This window comes from Calypte anna, chromosome 1 (assembly GCF_003957555.1).
Source record: "Calypte anna isolate BGI_N300 chromosome 1, bCalAnn1_v1.p, whole genome shotgun sequence".
In the NCBI taxonomy this organism is placed as follows: domain Eukaryota; kingdom Metazoa; phylum Chordata; class Aves; order Apodiformes; family Trochilidae; genus Calypte; species Calypte anna.
The window spans coordinates 2,676,140-2,693,319 of NC_044244.1; the positions used below are offsets into that span (position 1 = coordinate 2,676,140).

The following is a 17,180-nucleotide window of genomic DNA, read 5'->3' on the forward strand; positions in this document are numbered from 1 at the left end:
TGCTTCTCTTGAGAAACCATCTTCTCACTGACTCAGCTTCCTCACTGAAAATTCTGTTGTTTCTTTTACCTTTTAAGTCTCTCATTTTCTGTCCTGTACCCTTGCCTATTCACTGAGTGTGTTCTTTGATCTATAGAAACCATTTGATATCTTGAAGCCAAGCCTGGCTCTTCACTGCCAAGCCTTCCACCCAGTTCCCAGTGACATAATATGTCCCAGTAGGTTGACAGGACTGAAGGCCATCTCCAATGTCACATTCAACAGTTCTCAAAACATACCATTACCTGGAGGGGGCCTATTTTTACCAGACTTTCATGTCCTCCTGCAATTTGATCCTTTTTTTATTCAAGCATCCCCAGATGGTGATGAGGGGAGGTGTTTGCTACCACCCAGACATCAATACCAGCTAAACCAGTTATGTCTCAAGGAGGTACTGGTGGGAAACTGTACTACCAGTGTGAGACAGATCATCCCATTTGCTGCCTTTCCATGAGTCTGCTGAGCAGATTAACATGGATGGCTTCCAGGATTATATGGTCTGATTGCATCAAGGGATTCCTTGCCAAGCAAACAAATATTGGAGTTACTCAGTCATTTGGACCTGTGCCAGAAGCTCCCTCCCTCTTTCACCATCATTGCTGGCAAGCCAAGCCTGCTTCCCTTCCTCACACTATGACCTTCACCTTCTCTTGCTGATAAATCCACCTCCAGGTAATTTTTCTTTTGCTCTCTCTTTGTCTGAACAACATCTTGCCATCATGTGGGAAGAGGCATCCCACTCTCCAGATAGCCTGAGCTCTAAATGGATTCATTGGACTCAGACCCATCACCCCAGGCCAGTCTGTAGCACTTTGAAGAAAGTCTTGTGCTCTTGTGTACTTCTAACTCTATCTATTCCTTAGTACATCTCACAAGTTTATAGATGCCCATGGACTTACTTCTCTTTCTGTCAGGTCTTCTTCTTGTGCTCTGAGAGTATCCTGGGTTTTTTTACTGTTATTTTTTGGTGTTGTTGTACTATAAACTTCTGACTAGTGCATGATGAGTTTGAGATTGATCCAGTGGGACAGAAGAAAAGTCATGATCTCCTCTGTCCAAAAGGCAAAATGCTGTTTCTGTCTGTACAGTCTGTGATCTGACATTGGGGGAACCTTTGAATTACACAGAGGGTAACTGTGATCAGCCAGCCCCAAGTTGGGACAGGGTTAGGGTCCTACCACCACCACCTCCTGGCAAAACTAAACCAGAGATGGAAAATGGGCAGAAAAGACACATCCCTTGCTGTCAACAAGGAGCCAAGACTTTCCTCCTTATCACTTCTGCTCAGTGAATCAGTTCTGCCCAGAACAGAGCTCAATCAACCAGTTTGGGAGCCCTGGGAAAGCCCTTGTTGGTTCCTAGTCAAGAAACCCAGCATGGTCAGAATGCAACAAGAGTATTTATGATTATGGCATTGAACTCAATCAAAAAGGGTTGATGGTGTCTCTGGATGATTTGCAGCAGAAATACTTCACCTTGGCATATAATTCCCTTTTCCAGCAGCTTTTCAAAAGGCAAGTCTACTGGCTTGAAATATACTCAGTGACTTCTTGCTTTATAAAAGGGAGTTGATATTATTGCTCTTGAGGGCAGGAAGGGAAAGAATGAGGGAAAAAAAAAAAGACATTTTAATACTTAAGTGGATTTTTGTTGTTGTTTTTCCCAAAGAGTGCTCATGGCAAAAATGAGTCTCAAAGATAGAGAAGGCCAAGTTTCTGGTTTGTTTGGTTTTTTTTTTTTGAGCCATTCTGTCTCTGCTTTTGACATTTGCTGCTGACTGTAGCTGTGCAGGCTTAGTGTTGCACTTCCAAGCATTTCATTGCAGACTGGAATACCATGAAATGAACCCTTAGTTACTTGTCACAGTCACCAAGAGAGCTTGGTCATTTTCTTTTTGTCTGCTCAGTGAAGTTACAAGTGATAGGACAAGGGCTTGATCTGAGTTGTGCCAAGGAAGGTTTAGATTGGATGTTAGGAAGAATTTCTTCAATGAAAGGGTTATCAGGCATTGAAACAGACTCCTCAGGGAAGTGATGGAGTCACCATCCCTGGAAGTATCCAAGAATCATATAGACACAGTGCCTGGGGCTATGGCTTAGATAAGGACTTGTCAGTGTTAGGTTAAGGGTTGGACTCAATTATTTTGAAGGTCTTTTCCAACCAAGGTAATTCTGCGATTCTTCTGTAGAAAAGCAAGACAGTCAACAAGTAGTAGAGGGAAACTGAGGCATGGAGGAATAAAACTATTTATTTGAGGGTCTCCAGCATGATAAAAGCTGCAGAAACAGCACCTGCCTCTTCTGATAGCATCATCTGTCATGTCTTTGCACAGCCCTGCACTGATCTGGTGGGGTAGTTTTTATGTCAGTGTTTCACAGATGTCTGTACAAGGATGGGTGAGCTGAGGTAGCCTACTTGAGTTGATGGGATAAAGGAATTAAATCTTCTTTTGTGCCTTCTCCTCTAAGATGAATGCTATCTTGTTCCAGGCCTTGCAAAGATTTCAGCTTTAGGGGGGGGGGGGGAGGAAAGAGAGGGGAACAAGAATGGCAAAAGCCAAACGCAAGCTCAGATAACAAATCTGTTATCCACTGGGTTTAAAAGATGCATAATCATTTAATTACCTTGAAGGAGGTTTTCATCTTCCCCTGCTCAGCCTATTTGCGTGGCTGTGTATTTTCCTTCCTCCCCCAAACAAGCTTTTTATGAGGAGGATTTTCATCTGCTGCCTAAAAAAAGGGAACAGAAGAAAAGATCTCGCACCGAAGTGTTTTATGTCGAGTTGTACGTGCTAATGACAGCAAAGCCCACATAAAAGCAACAACTGCTTCAAATATTAATTTGTCAAAAGCAATAGAAAGCTTTGTGAGCTGCATGCTGGTGAGCAGCTGCTGAGGAGCTGAGTTCTGCTTTTCCCAGTGCTTGAAGGAAGAGCTGTACTGGTGGCCTTTCCAGTGGAGTGCACAGATTTAGCCCTGACTGGTGACTTGTTTTTCTTGTTTTTGGAAAATAGGAGAAAATGAAAGGGAGAAAAAGAAAGCAAGGATTGATAATGACAGCTCATCCTGAACTGACAGGCATCTGGACAATGCTTTTAATAACAAGCAGCAACTTTTAGCCAGTCCTGAAGTGGTCAGGCAGTTGGACTAGATTGTTGTAGGTCCCTTCCAACTGAAATATTCCACTCTATTCTATTCTATTCTATTCTATTCTATTCTATTCTATTCTATCCTATTCTATTCTTTCTGTTCTATTCTATTCTACTCTACCCTACCTTACCCTATCCTAACCAATCCTATCCAATTCGATCCAATCCTGTTCTATCCTATCCTATCCTATCCTATCCTATCCTATCCTATCCTAAGTGACAATGCCCCTGTTCCTCATCATGGAATTTGTTGGAAACTCATCTGTGTTCTTTCCCACCCTTCCACTGCATCTCAGTCTGGCTCAGGGAGAGCTTTGCCCCAAGACCTCAAAAAGGCAGATGGGTTTTCAGGCACCTCATATGTCGTGCCATGTCCTCTTTTCAAGGTGCTTGTAGGAAAGCACTGTCCCTCCCTCCCTCCCAGAATGGACCCTGGTGGAATTTCCAGGGTGGCTGCTGGCACTGGGGGGGAGGTAGAGGACCTGCTGGGTCATCATGGGCAACTCCTTGCTCCCTTGCATGGCCAACCCTGGTGATGCATCTTCAGTGTTGCTGTGGCAACCACTTGGTTTCTCTCTCACTCTTGTTTACAGCATCCCTTAACCCAGCCAGAGAGGCAGCTGCTGGAGGAAGCATCAGCACAGGGAGGAGGAAAAAAACCCATTTCTGCTCCAATTGAGGTCTCTCTCATTTCCCAGGGACTCTTAATGACAGTTGCAGCAAGGCCAACACCAGAGCACCAAATCCTTCCCTGGCTGTCGATTATCCACTCACTTCTCCTGGCTCCTGTCTGTCAGGAAGGGGAGGGGGGATGAGGTGTCGTTTCCATGGCAACTGCAGACAACCTGCTGCCTCCAAGTACTGGGAGCAGGCAGGGGGACCAGCAGGAGAGGCAGAGGGCTCAGGAGCATCTCTACATAGGCAGCTGCTGCAGGCAGCACCAACCACCCCAGGCAGATGGGATCTGGAAGAGCAATGCAAGCATTTTGTGGCACCTGCTTTTAAGCAGCATGGGGGTTTGGTGTTTATCATCTATTTAGCTCTCAGAAGTGTTTCCAAGCACATGTGATGGAGTCCCAGTGGCTTCCTGTTCAGGGAGAGGTAGGGGAGGGGGGAACCTGAGAGGAGGATGTAGTTGATTGTTTGGATCCAGCCACAGCTTAGGGTTCCTGGTGGTTTGGTATTTCAGGACAAAGTGTTTCACCCTTACAGCCCTTTCCAAGAAGTGGTGATGTATCCTGTAGTGGGTACAGTCTCTTTAGAGTGGATGCTTCAGATAATAATCAGAGGAAATTAAACACCAAAATTGCAGGCCAGGCAGCAGAAAGCTTTCCCTGTGATGATGGAGTCCTGTTAGGACATGAAAACACTTCTCAGAGGTAGCACCAGGCAGTGTGTGAGGTCACTGGTTTTATTTCAGTGGATTACAGTTTTATTCCTGGCTCTGAGCTGACTTGGACACATTCACCTTTATGTGTTCCTCATTCTCTTACACCCCTGCCTGACTGGGTGAGCACTTTCTGCTTGTGCAGTAAATACTTAGTACCTGGAGCTGTGATCTCAAGTGGGGACTCTTCATAAGAAGTCTTTGAGCACAGACAAACAAATGAGACCATTTGCTGCTGTTTGAGTCATACTGACTTGCTCTGAGATGAAGAAAAAAGATGGAAAGCCTGGGTGTGAAGTGGTTCTGTTATTTTGGGTACCCTTTGTCATCTCTGAGTCTTTCTACCCTGCAGTCATCCAGATGGCAGGAGAAAAAGTTGGTAACTTGCTCAGTTTCTGCAGTAACTTTGAGCAGAATTTCTGAATATTATGGTGATGGATCTGCAAGAAATCTGTCCCTGGTGCAAGACAGCTCCATCCTTGTCTCTCCTCCAAACAAATCATAATGAGAATGAAGAACTGATGGAAAAAAACTTCCCTGAAATCAGTTCATCCTACCTTAAAAAACACCTTTTTTTCTTGGAGCTCAGCTCAAAGCCACTCACTATATGAGCAACTAATCAAGGACTTGTTCATGTATCAAGGAGCAACTCAGGAAGATTAGTTTGAGGGGAGATGTAAGAAGCATATGACACTCAATCCCTGCTAAATGTTGCTTATTACAGTTGGGCTGCTCATTTTTGTAATGCAAAATTATTTACCCTGCAAGACAGAATGATCTCTGAATACAACAGGGTAATATTCATCTGTCCTCACCAACAAAGTCCCCTAGAAATAACCCTGGAAAGTTCTGATGTTGTTTTGATAGCCTGGCTTAGTGTCACCCACTGTCATGCCTCAAGGGGCTACAGAATTGTATGGCTCTCTGTATACCTTTAGGTTATAGTTAGGACAAAGTTAGGACTTTGTTAGGACTTCTAGGGTCTCTGTGTGTCAGGGTTTAACACTGCCCTGGCAATTAAACCAAATAACAGATGCTCTCTATTAATCTCTCTCTCCTCCCTGATAAAGGAAGGAGAGAGAATAAGGGAGAGAGACTGATGGGTTGGAAACTAAATTACACACGTTCCTCCCCCCACTCCCCCAATAACTCTCCCATCCCCACTGAGGCTGCAGGGCAGCCCTGGGAAAGTCCAGGCTGGAATCCTGGGCTCAGGAGCAGTTGGGAGCTGGAGGCAGGAACACACAGATTCAGGCTGGGATGGATCAGGAGCAGAGGCAGAGGAAGGGATGGAATCCTCCCAGGATGCTGAAGCAAAGAGGGAGAGGGGAAGAAGGGGAAGCAGGAAGGGGTTTGAGCCTGGTGATTCCTCCAATTTCTCCTGAGGATGAGGTGTATGGGATGGAATCCTCTGTTTGGTCAATTTTGGTCATTTCTCTTGTCTGTTCCTCCCCACAGGAGGGTTTCAAGTGTGACCTCTTGACTCCTTTTCTCCTTTTGGAGGGCCAAATGTTGCTCAGAGCTGAGCAGTGTCCTTGGCTCTGCAGCCCATTCTCCAGCAGTAACTCTAAACATGGAGTGGGATCAGTCCCAGCAGCAGACACTGCCTGAGAAACTTGCTGTGAATTTCAGCAAGTGCAGCTCCTGACAAGAGACTGAGCTGAAAGCAAAAGGACAAGCCAGAAAATCACCTTTATCCTGGCCCAAACCAGGACAGTGTGGCACCCTTCAATTTGAGGGATGAAAGGCAATTCCCTGTTCAGATTAGCCCAGGGGGATGCTGTGGTCCTGGAGCAGGAAGATTTTATTTTGTTCCGTTGTAACATCAGCTGCATTCACTGATTTGGGACATGTGAGCTTTTGGGATATGGCCAAGGGGAAACATTCTCAGGATGTTGAAGCTGCAGATAAGAGGTAACACTGGAATGTGTCTTATTTGGGGCATCTCCAGAAGGCTGAGCTCAGCCCCTCCTTCCCTGCCTTGTCTTTGTGCATGAGGCCATTTGCTTTGGCTTGGAAATTATCTCAGTGGTGTCACGGATCTCAGTAAGGGAGAGGGTGACAAGAGCCATGATATCAGTGTTCCAACCTTCCCACTGTGGAAGCCAAAGTATTATGACACTCTGGGCTTCTGTCCTGGTTTCCAAAAGGAAGCAGGATTGGGATTCCATCTCTTACTCAGTCTCCTCTGTTGACTGCTGAACCCATGACCATTTTTGGCTTTTTTAGTTGGGTCAAAGCCTGGAGCTCTCAAAAATATCCCATTCCTACTAACTTTGTGTAACTGAGCAGCTCTAGAAGAGAAATAGACTTTCATCCTTCCCTTGGGAATAAAGGAATGAGCTTGGGCTCAGTCCTTGGTAGACACCAGAAATCCCCATGTGAGAGAATTGTCATGAGATTCCCTGTTTCTTCTGAGGGCTTCTTGGCTGGAGAATCTCCTTTACACGTGCAATACCCACTTGTGGACACCAATTTCTAGGAAACAGCTTTACTGGGGAGAAACATGCCCACGTCCTTGGTACCCACATGGATGAGCAGTAAGGGGAAATATTGCAATGCTCAAACTTTGCAGCCTCACTGGGGTGCCATGAATGGATGTCCAGAGCCTTGATATTCATCAGAGGTCTTGTGAACTTCAGATGGAAGTCCTTAAAAAAGGACAGAAGTCCAGCTAGGTAGGAGGGTGCTGATTTTTATAGTAATAATTAGAGAAAAAACCTCATTACTGCTTTATAAGCTGCCTGTGCTCTGCTCCATCTTTTCCATGGCTTTGCACAATCCAGCTTTACTATGTGTGTGATTCTGAAGGGCTGTCCTCCCTCCCCAGGCTTTTCCTTCAACAGATGACAGACTGTCCCTGGAAACACATGCTTCTCTTTCCTCTTGCATATGCACCACCTTCCTCAATGCACACATTCATATTTCTTCCAATTTCAAAGCTCAGAAAACCCCAAACTGAGACTGCTTGCATGTCCCCAGTAGCCTTTGAGCAGGTGTACCTGGTGACAGGAACCATCTACTATTTTTGTCACTTGTCCCCTCCCTTCACCCAGTGACCAGAAGGCTCCTGCTCTCCAGATCATTACTTTTCCTTCTGAGCATGTGTCAAAGCAGCAAAGAGTTGAAATCAAGCTCACTTTGTGTCTCTATTTTAAAAGGATAAATGTGGTGCTTGGATAATTATGGCAGCCTGACCTTGATCTTTGTGAAGTAATGGAACAGCTGAGAAAGACTCTATTAATAAAGAATTAAAGGAGGGTAAAATCATTAATGCTGGTCAGAGGAGATGAGTGGACTGGCTTCAGAAGCAGAAGAGTCCTAGGTTGGAATCAGACCTGGGGCATTTCCCAGCACTGTCTGGTGGCCTTGGGGGAGTCACTTTGCTCTGAATCAATGGGAATCAGGAGTGAGCCATGTGAGAGGAGGTCAAATATTTTCATTTCACTTCTGCTTCTCGAGCATCCACTCTCTGCCTTGCTGCTGAACCTTCTCAACACTGAAGCCAGGGACTCAGAGAGGCAATGGGAGCTGAGTGAATGATCTCCTATTGATCTTTTGGGCTCCTTCCTTCCACCACTGCTATCTGTGCACTAACCTCTGCAAGCCACCACAGAGCTGTGGAGCTGCCAGAGGGCACAGAGCTTAAACAGAGCCACATCTCTTCCACAGCCTGAGCACCAGCATCCAGCACAACCACCTTTTCCCCAGGCACCCCTTGCAATGTCTGACAGAAGAGTGTTTGCTCCTGAGTGTATGGAAGACTTCACTAAAAAGGAGCCATCAGAAGTGACAACCATGCAAGGACTCAATTATTCCTTTGTCGTCTCTACAGATGTTTACTCTTCCCATAAATCCTGGTTGCTTTCTCCTCATCAGCTGCCTTTAAAGTTCTGGGCATTTTCTTCATGTCTTACTACTTTTGCTGTGCCAATATATAAGCACACCATCAATCAAGCTAACGACATTGTAAACTTAGGAAGTGCAGATAAAATATATGGTGCATTAAAAAATTCTTTGACCGGGTTGAGCTTTTTTCTAGCTGGTTTGATTGCTGCTGGTGCTGATGTAAATTTGGGGGGAAGTATATCCAGGAATTTATGGAGCTTGGAATCCTGCCTACAAAGCAATGACCTGATTCCACTTTATAACCTAATAACGTTCCCCAGCACTGTTTGTGTAAATTTTAAATATAATTTTATGAGGCTGAGAATTAGTGGTGTAATAATGTAAACACAACGTGGACTGTAACTCACCCCTTTCCCTCCCTCCTTGGAAATGCCAAGCTCGTTGCTCCTTCTTTTTCAAGATTATCCTGGGGCTGGGAAGTCGTGCAAGGGTTTAAAAGTGATTCATGGAAGGAACCAGCTTGTCAGCCCTGGAGCCCAAAGCTCTGTTAGAGCAGCACAGGGGAGCTGCTAAGCAGCCATCTGATTTTGCTCAGCTGGTGTCACAGCCCTGACCTAGGGTGATGGTGCTGAGGTGTGAGAGAGAAGTTCAGGACACGTATTCCAGGCAGTCCCTGCTGCCTCTCATCTGCCAACTTGTTCTTTTCCTGCTTCTTATCCAAGAAATCTGATTCCTCTAAAGTCAAAGCCTGTTTTTCCTCTCTCTCTCTCTCTCTTTTTTTTTTTTTTTTTTTTTTTTTTTTTTTTTTTTTTTTTTATTTCTTTCCCCTTCCTTTCCTTTTCTTTCTCTTTCCCTATTTAATTTTTTTCTTGGTTTTTTTGTTTGTTTATTGTTTCTTTTCTTTTTTTTGCTTTGATTTATTTTATTTTTTGAAATCTAATCTAACTAACAGAGCATCCACATGATGTGGTCTAAATACCTTTCTAAAAACTCACTCCTTGTCTCTCAGTTTTTACTCTCTTGACCTGATTACAGCACAGAGCAGAACAGTGAGAAAGCCATAGGGAACACAGGGAAAATGGTCCATGGAAGTTCAGCAGAGCAGATTAACAAAAGTTGTACTTGGATAACATGTGAGTAAATAACAAACTGAGCATCATTTCTTTTGGGATCCTGAAGAGCTTGAGTGAGTAAGTTGTGGTCCTCACTTAGGTTAATTTTGTGATCATGTTCCTTCTGGACAAGATGGCTTGGATGAGACACAAAGATAGAAAGTTGAAAAGGAAGTCTTTTAAAAAACCCTGAAGCTGAGGATTAAGAAATGAAGTTTGGTGTCAGGAGCTGGATGCTTGGACATGAGTAGTGGAGGAGCTGGTGGTGGTGGCTACATCTGGTCCTGAATGGAGAGGAATCCTACTCTTCTGGGAAAGAAAGGGTGAGAACCCCTTGCCAAGAATGGAATTTATCTTGCCAAACATGCCTACCATGGAGTCATCAACAGGTGACCTCTGGTTTCCTTCTGCAGAAAGTAAAGAGCCAGTAAATGCTACCAGGGAGCAACACGAAGGAAAAGCAGGAGAGATTCCCTCACCTGAGTGCTCTGGATGACAAGGGTGACACAGGGGAAGAGAAGGGAATTGGGATGCTCATATAAGATGGAATCTGTTGATAGGGGGATGGATCATTGTGCTAAATCCTCTGGGTTGCTCTACCTGTTCCCATATAGGATGCTTGCCATTCAAAATAGATGAGATGCTTTGATGAGGTTGGGGCTCATGATCCTGGCCAGAAAGAGACACAATGTGGAACTGTATGACATAAGGTTTGGAGAAGCCCCGTGCAATATCACAAGACTGGGAAAGATCCCTGCAATCTTCATCTTGGAGAAGAGAAAGCTCTGGGAAGACCCTAGAGAACCTTCCAGTACCTGAAGGTGCTCCAGGAAAGCTGAGGAGGGACTTTGGACAAGCATGTGGAGTGACAGGAGGAGGATCCACTGTTTCATGATGCAAGAGGACAGATTTATATTAGCTCATAGGAAGAAATTCTTTGCTGTGAGGGTGGTGAGACCCTGACCCAAGCTGTGGTTGCCCCATCCCTTGTTCAAGGCCAAGTTGGAGATGACTTTGAGCAACCTGGGCTGGTGGGAGGTGTCCCTGCCCATGCAGGGGGTTGGAACAAGATGCCCTTTAAGGTCCCTTCCAACCAAAACCATCATGTGATTTTGGGATTCTAAGATCTGTAGGAGAGGATGATAACTCAGACACTGAGTTATCTCCCTGTCAGTCTCCAGTTTTAACTGGAAACTAGCATGGGGAAATCTCCATGAATCATAAGTGTATATGTATGAAAGACCATAAAGGAACCAAACTATTTATTCCAGGGCTAAGACCACATTTCCTCAGAGAGGTTTCATCACCCTCCTTAGCAGAATTCTCATGGTGGCCCTCACTGGTGTTTCACTCAGGTTTTGCTGTGATGAGGGCCATAACACACGTGAGAGAAAATGAAAGAATGGGATCTCATATTTCTGAGACTTCATTATTTCTGCAAGCCATAGCAAAACACATTTACAGGCATTCTACAAGGAGTTATAAATAAGGGAAATTAAACTACCATCGACCCAAGGAGAGCAGCCCATCTCATGATGTGTTTGCACTAAAAAAGCTCTCGGACTTGATAACTGGTGATTTGAGGTGTGCATTGCTGCTGATACACATTATTGGCAAAGGTGGAGGACGTTATTTAAAGAGACTGACTCATCTGGAAGCATTTAAGGAACAGAATGAAGACATATATGTAAAAATACATAAAACAAATACATAAAACAAATCAACAAGAATCTGCTTTCAAATACGTTGCTCTAGTAGGGATTAAACTGGATTTTAACTCTTCTGGAAGCTGAACCAGCTCCCCTTAGGGTCAGGGGAAAGGCTTAATTTATTATGTACCAAAGAGAAAAGGGGTGGGATTGGGTCCTTCTTTGGGATGGTTGTTGGCAGTGGATGTTTTTCTTTCCCCTACAACATCTGAACACTGTGCTCTTCCAACCTGGGTGATGTCCATTAAGGAAGGGTGAAGAGATATTGCATTTACTGCAAGAAGTCCAAGATTTTTTAGGACCCTTCTACAGGGTCCTGCTCTGAGCGGGTTGATATTTGTGGGTTTTACCCTCAAAAAATATAAACCTAAGCAAGCACCCAAGGTTGAGTGGCTGGGTTTTGACACAGGCTGCAAAATGAGTGCAACGCTTGAATTTGAACCCAAAACCCAGCCCAAGCTCTGAGGTTTTCTGCAGTGCATCACCCAATGAAATTGCCTTTTCCCCTCCCTCTTTCAATTAGAAAGGACATGAGGTCAATCAGATAAAGCCACATTGGGAGGATTTCCTCTTTATGGCGCTTGCCTCTTCAATTATCTATAATGAACTTCCTCACAGCACTGCAAAGCTTTTTATATGCAAACGAATCCTGTTTTGGGGCTGGTGCAATCATGGCTTGTTAATGAACTTGAAACAAGTGTTATCAGAAAGGTTACAGCACCAGTGGTGGGGGAGGACAGGATAAAGCTAGAGAAGAAAGACCAGGCTGCAGAGCTGGGATTGGCCTGCAGGTAACATCATGGACTATCTCCAACCCCCATCCTCCAGTCCCCTTCAGAGGCTTTTGTGTTTGCCAGACATCAAGCAAAATGCCCACTCTTGGGAAAAGGCTGCTCAGGAGCAGATAGGGCCTTCCCATCCTCCTGTCCTACTGATTCACTCTGCCAACACATCTCTTTCTCAACTCCTGTAGCTGGGGAGGGAAAAAAAAAAAATAAAAGAAGAAAATGTTGCCAAGGTCTTTTCTTATTCTAGGAGAGAGGCTGAGAGATGATTCAGAAGGTTCAGGACATGTTGGGGAGGTGAAGGAGAGTGTTCAAGGGGTGTTGAAGCCATGCAGTTCCAAATGATTTTTCCACATGGTATCTCCTGGTGTGGTCAGAAGTGGAAAACTTCACTCACATTTTAATGTAGCCTAGACCACCACCTTTTAATGCCTTCTGGGTTTTTATAGATTTAAAGTCACCCAGGCTTAAATTATTCCTCAGTTACTCAAGCTGAATATCTTCTTACTGCTGCTCATCTGAATGTTGGTGTGCTTGATAGGGTCAGACCACTGATAGGGTAGAAAAGACTTTTTAAACTGTCAGACCTTGCCCTTTTGTCAAGATGAACACTTTTATGGCACTTCACCCACTGAGTTTCTGTATTAGGAGTTAGAGTCTATCATCATCCAGGGCAGGACAACAACAAGAGCAGGGTGTTGGAAAACAACATAGCTTCTCAATTGCTCTTGGGGGTCAGATACAGCTTCTTTCCATATTTTCTGTGCATGGTGGGGCATAAGGCAACTTCCACTTCTCACATCCTCAGCTTTCTGTGCCTCCTCACCCATGTCTCCTTGCTGAAGTGCTGCTCAGCACCAAAATCTCTGCAGAGAGACTGCAGAGAATCAAGGTGGTAAAGCACATCCAATCCTTACACCAACCAGCCAGCTTCACTTCACAGCCTGTAAAGCCTCAGTTCTTGGTTGTACATGGAAGACTTTGGGTGTGATTAGCCCAGAAAAGTTGCCACCAGACCCAAGAAGCTTCCTCTCCATCCAGCTCCAACCACCACGTGCTTGGCTCTCCTGGGTCAAACCCAGCTGAAGTCCATCAAGAACTGTCAAGTATTTACATCATGTAGCATCACCCTATAAGTGCAGATGATAAATGAAGTTGTCCCCAAGGGTTCTTCATTCTGGCACCCCCTCTGGGACAGAAGGACTTTATCTGGGGACTGAGGAAAGTTTCTGCACTTCACTGCAGTGACACATCTGGTGGTGACTGGGTTTCCTTCCTGCCTCTGGCCATGGATTGTCTCACACTCATGGTGTGATGATTGATGGCTCTTGTAATTCTATTCCTGGTTGGTGCAACTGCAGATGTTACACGTCTAATCCATTTCTTTATCTTCTTAAGTTATTTGCTTCAGTAAGATTCTCCCACCATCTGCTCTAAAAGGCTCCCAGGCTCTCATAAGTCATAAATTCCACTTTTGAGTCTTCCAATTTCTTTCCATCCTTTCCAGCCCTTGATCAACTCTTTCCCTTCTGCCATCAGATTAAGCTTTCACCTCTCTATGTAAATTCTATCTCTCTGCTTGTACCAACTGGACCTTTAACCTTGGGCAGGACAGGATGAAGGACAGGCAGGATGCCCAGAGAGGTTGTAGAGACTTTCCAAACCCCCCTGGATGTGTCCCTGTGTGGACTGCTCTGGGGGATCATTCTGTGGCAGGGGGTTGGACTTGATGGGCTGTAGAGGTCCCTTCCAACCCCTGACATTCTCTGTTTCTCTGATTCAAAGTGGTTTTGCCCACTGGGCTGGAGGTGGCAGCTGCACCATCACCAAACCATGATGCTCTACAGAGAGAAGGCAGTGTGCCAGATAGAGTGAAGAGAAAAAAAACAAGAGTGGACAGGATTTCCCTATGCCTTCTAGGAGCTGAAAAGCCTTAAAAGAGGGGGCAGCCAGGAGCTGACACCTCTGTGCATCTGGCACCTGTATATTCTGTAGCTTTGTGCAGTGGTTGTATTAGGGTTCCTGTTTCATCTGAAAGAACCTTGGAACAGACAGGCAAGCACTGCAGGAATTTCCTAAAGAATTGATAAAAACAGAGCTGAGAGCTTCCTAGAGTACATGAATTTGACAGCTTGTGGTTGTCTGATTGCCCTAGGAGGCAGAAGTGCAGAGCTGCTCTCACTAAATCTGGGCAAATTAATGAAACTTTGATTACAGCTTCAGGCAATCCCAGCTTTGGGTGCCCAGATCTCTACCTGTGCAAGGGACCCTACTGGGAGATACTGGATAAGCAACATCCCCCTAGCATGGTTCCTTTGGTGAAATGATGGCAAACCTTTCCTTTCCAAGAGATCTCCATGCACTGTGGAGACAGAGATTTCTTTAGAGATGGATCCATCTGTAATAAATATTCTGTCCCCTTCTAAGCCAAAACAAACTCTTTTTTTTTTGTTTGTTTGTTTTTTTAACAGCTCAGACTCTGTAGTTCACAACGTGTCTTGCTGGAGCTTTGTCCTTTGTACAATGGTGGCTTGGGAAGACAAGGAATTCTGCTCAGATTTTTGCTTTGTTCCCTGCTCATGTCATGGCATTGAGACCAGGATTAGTCCCTGGGTGGGACATGATTCTTTCCCACTACCTGATTAACAGAGCAGGTATTCAAAAGCACCTGAGAAAGCTTCCTTGGGTCCTGAGGGTTGAAAGTCTGCAGTGTGATAGGAAGGGATGATCTGTAAAAGAAATTAGAGAATCACAGAATGGGGTTGGACCTCTGAGCATCATTTAATCCAACCCCCTTGCTACAGCAGGATCCTTCCTCACCTGTTTATCTGAAGCTCAATGATAATGCTCTTTGAATGCTCTTTTAACAGGCTGAGCCCCAGGGAGATGCAGAAGCTTTTTAGTTGGCTGAAATGTGGAGTGAAAAGGTTGAGGAGCATCAGAGGGACTGGGAACCCCATGTGCTGATTTAACCCATGATCTCCTTTTCCCCCAGGACTGTCCCCAGCTGCTGCAGGCAGAGAAGATCCTGGTGCCAGTGGAAGTGATCAAACCCATCACTCTGAAGGCCAAGAACCTGCCCCAACCACAATCAGGCCAGAGAGGCTACGAGTGCATCTTGAACATCCAGGGCAACGAGCAGAGGGTCCCTGCCTTGAGGTTCAACAGCTCCAGTGTGCAGTGCCAGAACACTTCGGTGAGTGAGTTCTTCAGCTTAGGATTGGTGCAAAGAGCAGTGATGAGAAGGAGTCAGACCTGAAGTCATCACTACAGCCCTGTCCCAGTGGGATCAAGGTTGTGTTGCATCCCTTCTTCCTTTATTGCCCCCTCAATTCCAGTTGCAGTCAAGGAGAGGCTGGCTGGTAGCTTGCAACCTGTCCTTTTTACTTGTTAAGCTGGCTGAGGTCACCACACAGGAGTTGTTTCCGTCCTTGGATCCCAGCATTTGGCCATGCTGGAGCACCTTGGCCATGACCCACTGGGATTATCAGCCTACCCTGCCCATAGCCACAACGTGCCATATCCATTTCAACCACATTTTCAACCACTGGAAGAGACTGCCCAGGGGGGTGGTTGCATCACCATTCCTTGAGGTGTTTAAAAGATGTGTAGATAGGGTGCTTAGGAATATGGTTTAGTGCTACAACAGTGGAGTTTGGTTGGACTTGATGCATTCCTGTGGGACCTGCCCTGGGTGATCCTTCTTTAGCAGGGATGATCTCTAGAGGTCCCTTCCAACCCTTAACATTCTATGATTCTGTGGTTCTATGATGTAAAGAGTGTGGTAGATGCCAGCATGTCATGAGTTCAAAGAAACCTGAGAAGCTGAAGGCTTGAGTCCAGGTTTCCTTTGCCTCTTTTTCTCCACCTGCAGTGTAGGATGAGTATCCCTCCTTCCAGGGTGTCCCAGGGGTGTCACCTCAGCAATGCCACTCCTGGGGTCAACACTGCAACCTGCCAGGAGCCATGTACAGTGATGATCTAGCACTGCTTCTTCTGAGGTGTCTCCATGAGATTCACATCTCCCAGATAATGCCTTTGAGTCATTCTCATTCCTACTGCTCCAAGATGATTTATTAGTCAAAGAGCTAATTACAGGCACTTCACTGCAGCTCTGCCACTCCACGCAGGGCAGTGCTTGTTAGAATCCATCACAACAGATTCTGCTGCATTAAGCTGAAGATTACAGAGTTCTCACATTTTAGAATCTGTTTCAAACAAGGAAATTCTCAATGACAAGCTCATATTTGTTCCTTTGTCCCCATTCCTCCCCCTGATTCTCATTATTGGATGGGATCCGTGAGCATCCAGGTTGGAGGTTTAAGTGAAGAAGGCATTGCAGTCCTTTTGCAGTCTCCATGACCATAAAAACAAAAACAACCCCCAAATTCTTTTACAACAGTGAAAATCTGCAGCTAAATAAAATTATATGGACCTTGGCAGAAACTGTATGAATCTCCAAAAATCTTAGGAGGAAAGGCAGCATCCTCTCTTCAGAGTAAAAAATTCTCTGGCACAAATAGAATCATAGAATCACAGAGTGGTTTGAGTTGGAAGTAACCTTAAAGATAACTCAGTTCCAACCCCTCTGGCATGAACAGGGACACCTCCCACCAGCCCAGGGTGCTCCAAGCCCCATCCAACCTCACCTGAGACACTGCCAGGGAAGGGGCAACCACAACTTCCTTGGACAACCTGTTCCAGGCTCTCACCACCCCCAAATTAAAGAATTTCCTCCTCATGTTCAACCTCAATCTCCCCTCTTCAAGTCTGAAATCATTTCCCCTCATCCTATCACTTATATCACATGTCCTTAGGCCCAAATAGCATCAGCAGGAGGGATCCCAGGATGATTTTAAGCACCCCAGGATGATTTTGACAGTCCTGGGGAGTTTCTCTTAGCATCTGAATTTGTGCTATTCAATAAATGAGCCTAATTTTAAGGATGATCCTCATACTACCTGCATGCTCCAAGAAATAGATAATTCCTAGGACCATAGAAATGGTCTCCAATGAACCCCCAGGGGCATTTAGCTCATGAGATGCCTGAGTGCTGGGACAGCACCATGGTAAATTTAATGTGTGATTCTAAAACACTCAAGGCTTCTCCTGAGTTGTGGCAGGGTTGAGTTTCAGGCTAATTCCAAGGCA

The 17,180-nt window shown here is 45.2% G+C and overlaps 1 protein-coding gene across 1 annotated transcript in view; it reads left to right on the plus strand.

Moving 5' to 3' along the window:
• The window catches only part of PLXNA4 (plexin A4), a 479,396-nt gene that overhangs the window by 370,783 nt on the left and 91,433 nt on the right, over nucleotides 1-17,180 (plus strand). The window contains 1 exon segment of the mRNA XM_030459775.1: nucleotides 15,025-15,225. Coding sequence (XP_030315635.1) covers nucleotides 15,025-15,225 — 201 coding nt within the window.